Source organism: Colossoma macropomum, unplaced genomic scaffold (genome assembly GCF_904425465.1).
Source record: "Colossoma macropomum unplaced genomic scaffold, Colossoma_macropomum, whole genome shotgun sequence".
Lineage (NCBI taxonomy): Eukaryota > Metazoa > Chordata > Actinopteri > Characiformes > Serrasalmidae > Colossoma > Colossoma macropomum.
In genome coordinates this window covers 12,952-24,502 of record NW_023495194.1, presented here as the reverse complement: position 1 = coordinate 24,502, position 11,551 = coordinate 12,952, and the positions used below count along the sequence as shown (strand labels likewise).

General features: G+C 37.9%; 1 protein-coding gene across 1 annotated transcript; it reads right to left on the bottom strand.

Annotated features, from left to right (window-relative positions):
• Nucleotides 1–661: 661 nt before the first annotated feature.
• LOC118801131 (major histocompatibility complex class I-related gene protein-like) lies at nt 662–8,369 on the bottom strand. Its single transcript, XM_036561296.1, has 4 exons — nt 8,139–8,369; nt 4,123–4,398; nt 2,340–2,615; nt 662–714 (listed from the first exon to the last, which is right to left on the bottom strand). Exons 1-4 carry the CDS (start codon nt 8,200–8,202, stop codon nt 662–664), a joined length of 669 nt encoding a protein of 222 aa, XP_036417189.1. The 5' UTR covers nt 8,203–8,369.
• Between the last annotated feature and the right edge of the window lie 3,182 nt (nt 8,370–11,551).

Genomic DNA, 11,551 nt, shown 5'->3' with positions numbered 1-11,551 from the left:
CCACCACCACCACTACTACTACTACTACTACTATCACTACTATTACCACTACTACTACCACCACCACTACCACTACTACTACTACTATCACTACTATCACTACTATTACCACTAATAATAATAACAATAATAATAATAATGATAATAATACACTGAAGGGAGCATGGAGGATCTGTAATAGTGAAGCTCTACTCACAGATTATTCCATTCCCTTTTACGGAAACAGATCACCAGGGTGACCAAGAGGACCACAGCTATCACTGAAAACACTACTATGAGTGTTGAACTCAGAGAGCTGTCATTTGTACAGTCGTTGCATTTCCCATCTTCAATTAAAGAGAAAAAAAGAATCCCAGTGAAAATGTTAAAGTTGACTGTGTTAGCTGTGAGTACATGTTGGTACCAGTAAATTAGCTACAGCGTACTTGATATTAATGTTCTGAGTGTCTGTCAAACACAGTGAAAAACACAGATATGCTCACCCCACTGTTTAATTACTGGTGTGTTGATGGAGCTGTGAGTCACAAAACAGTCATAATCTGCTGTTTCCTCCTCCTGGATCTCCATACTCTTCCTCAGCTGGTAGGTTCCATCATCATTGGGTCTGACTCCTGAAGATGTTAGTAGGTGTTCAGGCAGTGAAGTGCTGGACTTCCTCAGTTCAATCTTCATGTCTTTGGGGTAGAAGCCCGTAGCCAGGCAGGTCAGGGTCAGCTTGTTCAAGTCAGTTTTAGATTTCTTTGCGAACACAAATACATTACCTGGGAAAAATGAAATTAATTAATTAATTTAAAGAAAACTACAGTATCAAACAGTGCCAGCCTATGATTCACCTCATTTGTTCTGACAGAGAAAGTCTTTATTTTTACTCATAGTTTGTATCCTAATTTTACAGAAGTCTGTTATTTAATGTTATTAAATCCGTCACTATCGACTTTGTTAATATTTTTACAATTATTCATGTTTTTTAAGGTAAATAAAAAAGTTCATCCTTTCAAAAATGACAGTATACTTTACTGGAGAAAAGACATACTAGGAAGACTTTAAAAAGATTTAATTTAAAATATATAAAAGCACTATGTGGAAAAATGTATGTAAACGTGTGTCCATCAGATCTGTTACTGTAAAATAGAGGAGAAAAGAAGCTTAAAATATACTGTCATGATGCCGACTGACCCCTAATCACTGCTGATTTATTGAAATATTCAAATCTTAGCGAAGTCATTTTAGTAATCAAGTAATCAAGGTCAATTCAGTAATTATGGCTGCCCTAAATATTTACCTTCATGAATAATAATAATAATAATAATAATAATAATAATAATAATAATAATGGTAACACTTTCTATGAATGTCATGTTTGTAAGCATCTATAAACACATTTATAACATGTTATAATGTATTCATAAGGCATTATAAACGTGGTTATAAATATTTATAATAAAGAATTACACTGAATTACACTTTATAGCCATGTTTATTATACATTATGAATTGTTAATATAATGCATTATAAATAGTGTTAATAACATGTTATAATGTCAGTGCCAAAGAAGTCAGTCCCAGCTTGGAGAGCGTAAAGTAAAAATGGTAACACTTTCTATGAATGTCACCTTTGTAAGCATCTATAAACACATTCATAACACATTATAATGCATTCATAAGGCATTATAAACATAGCTATAAATATTTATAAAAATGCATTACACGTTATAGCCATGCTTATTATGCATTATGAATTGTTAACATAATACATTATAAGTACTGATCATAACAAATTATAAGTGCTCATAAGTTGTATTAGTCCCCTCTAAGTAAAGTGAAGCGTACTGTACTAAAGCCTCCTCCAGTGTTCAGAGTGAGGCTACAAGTTGAAGTATTTACTGAAGGATTTACTGAAACACTAAAACATTCACAGTAAAGCACATTACAGGCTTCAAATGTCAGAGTTTAAACTAGAGCTGCCATCAGTGTTTTACCCAATGTGGGAAAGGTAATGTACACCACCGTTAGCTTGGTATTTGTCTTTACTTTACGCTCTCCAAGCTGGGACTGACTTCTTTGGCACTGACATTATAACATGTTATTAACACTACTTATAATGCATTATATTAACAATTCATAATGTATAATAAACATGGCTATAAAGTGTAATTCAGTGTAATTCTTTATTATAAATATTTATAACCACGTTTATAATGCCATATGAAGGCATTATAACATGTTATAAATGTGTTTATAGATGCTTACAAACATGACATTCATAGAAAGTGTTAATAATAATAATAATAATAATAATAATAATACAGCCAGATTGTGGCAGGTATCCAAATACTCACCTGGTTTGGTCTGAGTATTATTTTTGTAGTGGAGATAAATCTTCAACCACTCCTCACACTTCTGAGGAGCAGTGATGTGACTGTGTCCAGAGTTCCACCTCCCCTCCATCACTCTGCCCTCTTCAGCTGAAGCCAGCCATTTCTTCAAGGTCCAGTTAAAATGGATGAAGTCTTGTCCATCATAGGCATATTCATCAGTGTAATTTACACCCATCACTGAGTCATCAAACCGCTTTACACCCTCACAGCCATGTCTCCACTGAAGAGTATGACCACCTGAAACAGAGATGAAGAACAGAATCATCATCACTTACAAAGCACAGCACATTCAGCCGCCCTCCTCAGTGTGAACAGGTGTTTCTCTAAACTCTCCCAGATCTCCACAAAAGAGCTTCACAGGTAGACTCAGCTTCCCTTCCTCTCAGAAGACTTTCAGTTTTTCAGAGAAATCTGCAGAGATGTTTATTTCACACCTCTGAAGTTCAGTCTTAGAAGTTGTTTTTACATTTTCTGCTAATCCTAAGTTACAAATTTAGACTCATGAGTCCATAAACCACCACTCCACACGCCACGTCTCAGACGTGCAGTGTTTGTGTTCTACTGCAGATGTTCTTTTTCTCTATTTCCTTAAGTATCGTTTGAGTGAGTTGTTGAATAAAGAGCTCAATAAACTTCCCTGATTTTTTTTAAACAGCAAATTGTTACTGTTTCTTATCGAGTTGATGTTACTGATAAATGTTCTCACCTATTAGAATTATTAATACTGTTTTACGCATGGAAATATAGTTTTTGTTTTACCAACATCCAGTCAGGCCGCAGAGAGGAAATACTGAACAGGTAAGATGACAACACACAAGCTCAGCTTTGCTTACTGCTCTTCACAGAAAACTTTTTTGAGTTTTTAGTACGAGTTCTATTGATCCTTTATACAGGGGATTTAAAAAGCTTCATCCGATTTCAAAGCACCATATTTTTACAACCGTGAGGTGCCTAGGAACCAATCACATACCAAATGTAAGAGGGGGTCATAGAGTTTCTGACTGTCCATGGAAGATGGCTCCCTTCAGTCTGAGAGGAGATGTGACCCCTGAGCAGAAAGCGTTCTGCGTTCTCCACTTCAATAAGAGTGAATCTGTCATAACTGTGCAGTGTAATTTTCGTGGGCAGTGAACCTCCAACAGCTCAGAGCGTTTGGCGTTGGTTCCTCAACATTGGATGATCTCCGAAATCGCACTGAAAGAGCCGTGAGTGCAGTGACACCCGACATGCTCAATCCAGTATGGGATGAATCTGACTATGGTGTTGATGATGTCTGTACTGCTGGAGGAGGTTCATACTGAGACCTTATAAAATTACATAATAAACTTTATGCTCATTTAAACCATTTACAGTTTACTGCATTGATCTGTAATGATTTACAAATGAAATAAATCATTTTGAAATCGGATTTATGTCAATGTATTTATTGTTTAATTCTATAGATTATTTTAAGATTTCAAGGATCCATCTACAGAAATAAGAATGTTAGAAATTTGAAAAGAAGCATTTCAAACTGCTGCTGATTTTATCAATGCTCTTATATCAGTGATCTTCTCCTCAGTATCTTCTCAGAGGTCAACGCTGCACTGGAGACAGTAAAGATTTTGTGGGAATCTCACAGTCAGCTCACAATGCACTGCAGAAAGGCTGAGAGTATCTGGAGCAAAACGAAGCTCGTGTTTTCCTGCTCTAATCATGAATTTAATCTCTACTGAGATTAAGCAGTTCTAAAGCACTGCCTCACCTGACTCACTGTGTCCAAATGCCTCCATCACTTTGCTGAGAAAGGTGTTTAACCACAGCCCATCGTTACTCAGCTCAGTGGTGCCTCTTTCCCATTCACTGCCCTGCATCTCCTTCATCTCCTTCATCCAGGCCTGTTTAGGAGTCCTGACCCCGTCTGTACTGCTGTAGGAGTCAATCTGTCTGTCATTCAGCAGAGTCAATGCAGTGAACTCATACATGTTATTCACTGACCGCTTGGACTGGACAGTGCAGAGGTAGAACAAAGAGTGTGTATCTGTGGAGAAATAGACAAATAAAAGGTTTTCAGAAACAAAGCAGGACATGATCAACTTTTTCAGCAGTCTTATGCAAACAGGACATGTTGTGTCGATTTTCTAAGTGAAAATAACAATAATAAGTCCCAATAAACCAAACATAAAGGTGTCTAGACTACAGCTGGCCAAGCTAAATGTTTCTGTAATGGCTTTGTTTTTTAGTTACGTTTTGGGAGCAAAAGCTGTACATGATTCTCCAGATAAGCGTTAGGAATGTAACCTGTGTGGTTGCACGACTGCTACTGTGGAAAAGTGATGCAGCATGGCCAGAAAAGCAGGACATTTATGCTTCTGTGGTCAAGATTTCAGTCAATACAAGAGGAAAAAGGCAAAAGAATGTATTTTGTACATGATTTAAATAAATAAAGGAGCTGGCAAGTATAAACATGTGCGTCCTGATCTTAGAGCTCCCACTATGGTAAAGGGACCCCATGGGGTCACCAGTAGCTGAAGCAGGGCCCTAGTGAGCACTCATGCCAGTGTCGAAGGCATGGTGGGCAGTGGAGAGAGTGGATGTTGGCTGGGTGGAGCAGCGAGGGACACAGTGTGCTGTGGAGTTTTGCCACGTGAAAATCTGATAATGGCTAAAACAAGTGAAATTTCACTGCTATTGTTACTGTAAACAGTGTTTCAAACCCTCCAAAATATTCAACTTCTAATTGCCAAAACTTATTAATAAAAGACTGATGGACATATAGTTGTGAAATATTTCACAAATCAGAAGTCCATTTATATTCATGTCTGCTGTTATCCCAAAACATGATCAGTTATCAAAGTTATATGTATTAATGTTCTATATTTGCCCCAAAAGCTGAACTACAGTATTATTACACATGAAAATGTGAGCAGAACTGTATAAATCACTCCAATATGTCAAACTGTTTGTGAAGGTTTTCACCAACACTGCATGATTACTGGTAGTGTAAATATATTAACTTGTGTTCCAAAGTTAAAACCACATTTTGTTTAGCTTTTTTGTACAAAAGCTTTTTGATCAAAGACTGATAAACAATTCTAACCTGTTTTCATCGCCTTACATGAGTGTTACTGGGCAAATCATAGAAACACTGACTTTTTTATGCAAGGTAAAGGAACTAGACCTGTATAAAACAACATCACAAAATCTGTTAGTGAATATTTTCACAAATCAACTCGTGTACAACAAGTAAATTTGCAAGGTTATTGATAATGTTTTTGTATGAAATTAGACTCCAAATCAGTCTTATTCCTGAGGAGATAGAGCTGTGTGGAGCAATCATACTGAGCTGTTTGAGAGATTTTTCACAAATCGAGCTAAATCAAACATTTTCATAGATTCTGATGTCATTTGTGTTGAAAATCACCTGCCAAAGTTTAAAAAATGCTTATATTTCTCTTACTTTGACTTTCCCTGCTTGTGGTCTTCACAGGCCATGGATGGACAGAATAAGAACCATGAAATTTTACACTAACCAGTCTGGACAGTTTGAACCTGGTTTTATTCATCTGAGAGCTCAACTTCTGAAGTTATAAGCTTTAGAAAGTAAAACATTGAGTGCGTTTACATGCACTCAATAATCAGATCATAATCAGATTTTTTGCAGTTATCTGATTATTCAAATGGTCGTGTAAACAGCATACTGTGATTTCTTAGATCTGAATCTGATTGACATTTGATAAAGAGGCTGGATTTTGGCTCAGTAATCAGATTTCTCAGTGCTGTAAACTCTTACTCTGATTTCTTTCCGATTTCTCAGTCTGAGCATGTGCGAAAACAGACAGCAGTACCAGAAATAAGTGAGCAGCGTCGCTGTGAGACGCAGCAAAACACTTTTGAAGTGACGCTGAAAACAAAAATATATGCTTGATGAAATGAAGAATTAAAATATTCTGCGTCTTCTAGATGATGTTTGTTCATATTTTCAGGTAAAGTGGTGCGATGATTTAAAAAAAAGCCACAGTATCAAGTCTGAGTTTTACATTGTTTACATCACGTCTTCTTCTGTGAGTTTATTGGCTGATTGTAAAGCCGAAATCTGATTACTGTCTGACTCATGTAGACCTGGAGTTTCACATTATCTGATTACTCAAATGCAGGTTAATGTGTTGATCGGATTACTGACAAAATCTAATTTCCTGCAGGTATCGGATTATTAAGAGCATGTAAACACACGCTCTGATGTTTAGGAGTGAATTCACAAACCAGGACTAAGAAAACACACCAGTGTTTACAGATTTGTACGTTACTGCTTTACAGAGTTAAAGCTGATAGAAATCTGAATCACCAATCAGAGCTGAGTTTACTACAGTAAAAGAATTCTACAGGAAACTAATCTCTAACGGAAACCATTAAGCCAGTTCCCATTCATTTTAATCCTAATGGTTTGTATTGGTCCTTTTTCAGCAGGGATGTTGTCCATTTGTACTAAGATGCCAACAAGTAGCCATAATACCACACGGCAACGTCACTTAATAATGAGGTTGTGACAACCTTATTCAGACAAAATAATCAGCACCACTTTTTGACAACGTTGTAATAATGTTGAGTGTTTGCTAGGGAGCTATTTAGGGTTGTAGCATTGCTGTTATTGTAGTACTTTCACTCGGCTGCACTGACAGCCACAAACTGACCGCGTGCCCCAGAATGGCTCAGACATTTTACTAGACAAAACAATAACTTAATCCAGGGGTCACCAGATGTTAAGAACAGCCATTTTTTCCTTTCAACAAAAAATCTAGTCACAGTGAGAGCCACAACATTTTATGTACATTTTACCACTGTGGCTGTAAATATGTCTCAGTGTGTGCTGATGTACTAGTATAGGCTAAAAATCTGATATAAAGGAAAACACAGACTTACTTTGCTCTGCTGTAAGGTTTAGCTCAGCTGTAGCTGCTTTTCTCACATCTCCAGCAGGAAACTTTTAGTCAACATCAGAACATTTTCTTGTAAAATGTCCCTAAACGTTCGACTTCTTACGAGGCTGAAGTGAACTTCTCATTCACCAGCTTCAATTTCCAGTCCCACCTTAAATGGTGCCTGAGGCCAGAACATAACTGCTGCACCATTTAAGGTGGAACGGGAAAATCAGAATGATAAGCTGGGGAATGAGAAGCGACTTCAGCCTCGTGACTTTTTAGCATTTGTCAGTTTCTCGTTGTAGATTATACTTATGACCAAACTAGCTGGAGTGATTATAAACAAAAAGTCCATTCGTCTCCAAATTATCAATGATCATCTTAAATCTCTCTCTTTGCCTTTTCTTTAGCTACTAGCTAGGTGAGATTGTTGTCATTGCTATGGTGACCAGCAGTCTGCGCTGATCTGAACTACAACCCTGATCCTCAGGGTTAAAGGGTGAATTAGCAGTTCTACATTAACTCCAGAGTTTAAGACCATTTATTGTTAAACTGTGTTGAACGATCAGCAGAGCTTTATTTTACTGTAAAGGAGGATTATTTTATTTTTACCTACAAATCTGATTCAGCTGCGGAGCCACAACAGGACAGTAAAAGAATGACATCCACAGTTTTTCAGCCACAATCACCAAACCACCTTATTGTTCACAGAGGTCATGTGAACAATAAGGTGGATAAAAACTAACTTCTTAATGTTAACTGTAGTTCACTGTCCGAGCTCTATCAGCGGAGTTCACTGTTAGTTTACTGCTGTATTCAGGAGTAGAGTAGAAACATAGTCCGTCTGAAAGGACTGACTCACCTCCGAGAGCACAAACAGATACTCCACACAGCAAAACACAGACAGTCACAGCCACTCCAATCATCAGCTTTATCACTTAGTCCACTAACATCACTTCAGACGATCCTTTGTTGAAAAACAGTCCATTCTTCATGTTTAGGTGTCGACTTCACCCGTTTCCCAGCTCTGATCCTGCAGTAGTCCTGTCCACTGCAGTGCACCTGTTTCCTCTGCTTCTGAACAGCTCACTATCAGCCCCTTCCTGACTGAAAAGGCTTTAAACAGTGAGAGCACAGGCGCTAAAGTCTGCAGGCAGAGCGGCACAAATCTTACAGTTTCCCTGCTTCGCCACAGGCATGGTCTCCTGCTCCGCTGTGATTGGCTGAAAAGTATGCAAGTCTGCCAATCAGATCACACTCTAAAAAAGTGTCTTTCTAGGAAAGACGGAACCAAGCAACCAGAGTGGTTTCTGTGAACTAGTAGACTCAAACGTCAGAGAACTTGTAGATTTAAACTTAAGAGAACTTGTAGGTTTTAACTTCAGAGAACTTGTAGATATAAACTTAAGAGAACTTGTAGACTTAAACTTCAGAGAACTTGTAGATTTAAACTTTAGAGAACTTGTAGACTTAAATTTCAGAGAACTTGTAGATTTAAACTTTAGAGAACTTGTAGGTTTAAACTTTAGAGAACTTGTAGATTTAAATTTTAGAGAACTTGTAGATTTAAACGTCAGGGAATTTGTAGACTGAAACTTCAGAGAACTTGTAGATTTAAACTTCAGAGAACTTGTAGATTTAAATTTCAGGGAATTTGTAGACTGAAATTTCAGAGAACTTGTAGAGTTAAACTTCAGACATCTTGTAGATGTAAATTTCAGAGAACTTGCAGACTTGAATTTCAGAGAACATGTAGACTTAAACTTTAGAGAACTTGTGGATTTAAATTTCAGAGAACTTGCAGATTTAAACTTTAGAAAACTTAAAGATTTAAACTTCAGGGAATTTGTAGACTGAAATTTCAGAGAACCTGTAGATTTAAACTTTAGAGAACTTGTAGACTTAAACTTCAGAGAACTTGTAGGCTTAAACTTTAGAGAACTTGTAGATGTAAATTTCAGAGAACTTGTAGACTTAAATTTCAGAGAACTTGCAGAGTTAAACTTCAGAGAACTTGTAGACTTAAATTTCAGAGAACTTGTAGATTTAAATTTCAGAGAACTTGCAGACTTAAACTTCAGAGAACTTGCAGACTTAAATTTCAGAGAACTTGCAGACTTAAACTTCAGAGAACTTGTAGACTTAAATTTCAGAGAACTTGTAGATTTAAATTTCAGAGAACTTGCAGACTTAAACTTCAGAGAACTTGCAGACTTAAATTTCAGAGAACTTGTAGATTTAAATTTCAGAAAACCTGTAGACTTAAATTTCAGAGAACTTGTAGATTTAAATTTCAGAGGACGTGTAGAATTAAATTTCAGAATGGTTAGCATTACTGCTACTGAGCGCTGATTGGTTAGCATTACTGCTACTGAGGGCTGATTGGTTAGCATTACTGCTACTGAGAGCTGACTGGTTAGCATTACTGCTACTGAGCGCTGATTGGTTAACATTATTGCTACTGAGCGCTGACTGGTTAACATTACTGCTACTGAGCACTGACTGGTTAGCATTACTGCTACTTAGCACTGATTGGTTAGCATTAATGCTACTGAGTGCTGATTGGTTACTGAGGGCTGATTGGTTAGCATTACTGCTACTGAGCACTGATTGGTTAGCATTACTGCTACTGAGTGCTGATTTGTTAGCATTACTGCTACTGAGCACTGATTTGTTAGCATTAACGCTACTGAGTGCTGATTGGTTAGTATACTGCTACTGAGCATTGATTGGTTGGCATTACTGCTAGTGAGTGCTGATTGGTTAGCACTACTGCTACCGAGCACTGATTGGTTAGCATTACTGCTACTGAGCACTGATTGGTTAGCATTACTGCTACTGAGCACTGATTGGTTAGCATTAAAGCTACTGAGTGCTGATTGGTTAACATTACTGCTAGTGAGCGCTGATTGGTTAGCATTACTGCTACTGAGGGCTGATTGGTTAGCATTACTGCTACTTAGAGCTGATTGTTAGCATTACTGCTACTAAGTGCTGATTGGTTAACATTACTGCTAGTGAGTGCTGACTGGTTAGCATTACTGCTACTGAGCGCTGATTTGTTAGCATTAACACTACTGAGTGCGGATTGGTTAGCATTACTGCTACTCAGTTGTGATTTGTTAGCATTACTGCTACCGAGCACTGATTGGTTAGCATTACTGCTACTGAGTGCTGACTGATTAACATTACTGCTACTGAGTGCTGATTGGTTAACATTGCTGCTAGTGAGTGCTGCCTGGTTAGCATTACTGCTACTGAGTGCTGATTGGTTAGCATTACTGCTACTGAGCACTGATCTGTTAGCATTAAAGCTACTGAGTGCTGATTGGTTAGTATACTGCTACTGAGCATTGATTGGTTGGCATTACTACTAGTGAGTGCTGATTGGTTAGCACTACTGCTACTGAGTGCTGATTTGTTAGCATTACTGCTACCGAGCACTGATTGGTTAGCATTACTGCTACTGAGCACTGATTGGTTAGCATTACTGCTACTGAGTGCTAATTGGTTAGCATTAAAGCTACTGAGTGCTGATTGGTTAGTATACTGCTACTGAGCATTGATTGGTTGGCATTACTGCTAGTGAGTGCTGATTGGTTAGCATTACTGCTACTGAGCGCTGATTTCTTAGCATTAACGCTACTGAGTGCTGATTGGTTAGTATACTGCTACTGAGCATTGATTGTTTGGCATTACTGCTAGTGAGTGCTGATTGGTTAGCACTACTGCTACTAAGTGCTGATTTGTTAGCATTACTGCTACCGAGCACTGATTGGTTGACATTACTGCTACTGAGCACTGATTGGTTAGCATTACTGCTACTGAGCACTGATTGGTTAGCGTTACTGCTAGTGAGCACTGATTTGTTAGCATTAAAGCTACTGAGTGCTGACTGGTTAACATTACTGCTACTGAGAGCTGATTGGTTGGCATTAATGCTACTGAGGGCTGATTGGTTAGCATTACTGCTACTGAGAGCTGATTGTTAGCATTACTGCTACTAAGTGCTGATTGGTTAACGTTACTGCTACTGAGTGCTGACTGGTTAGCATTACTGCTACTGAGCGCTGATTGGTTAGCATTAACACTACTGAGTGCTGATTGGTTAGCATTACTGCTACTCAGTTGTGATTGGTTATCATTACTGCTACTGAGTGCTGACTGATTAACATTACTGCTACTGAGTGCGGATTGGTTAACATTACTGCTACATAGCGCTGATTTGTTAGCATTAACGCTACTGAGTGCTGATTTGTTAGCATTAACGCTACT

Coding starts and splice junctions, on each gene's coding strand:
- LOC118801131 (XM_036561296.1), bottom strand. CDS start 8,202: ATGATTGGAGTGGCTGTGACTGTCTGTGTTTTGCTGTGTGGAGTATCT. Junction 2,616..4,122: donor ATTTGGACACAGTGAGTCAG/GTGAGGCAGTGC, acceptor TCTCTGTTTCAG/GTGGTCATACTCTTCAGTGG. Junction 715..2,339: donor TAATACTCAGACCAAACCAG/GTGAGTATTTGG, acceptor GACTTGAACAAG/CTGACCCTGACCTGCCTGGC.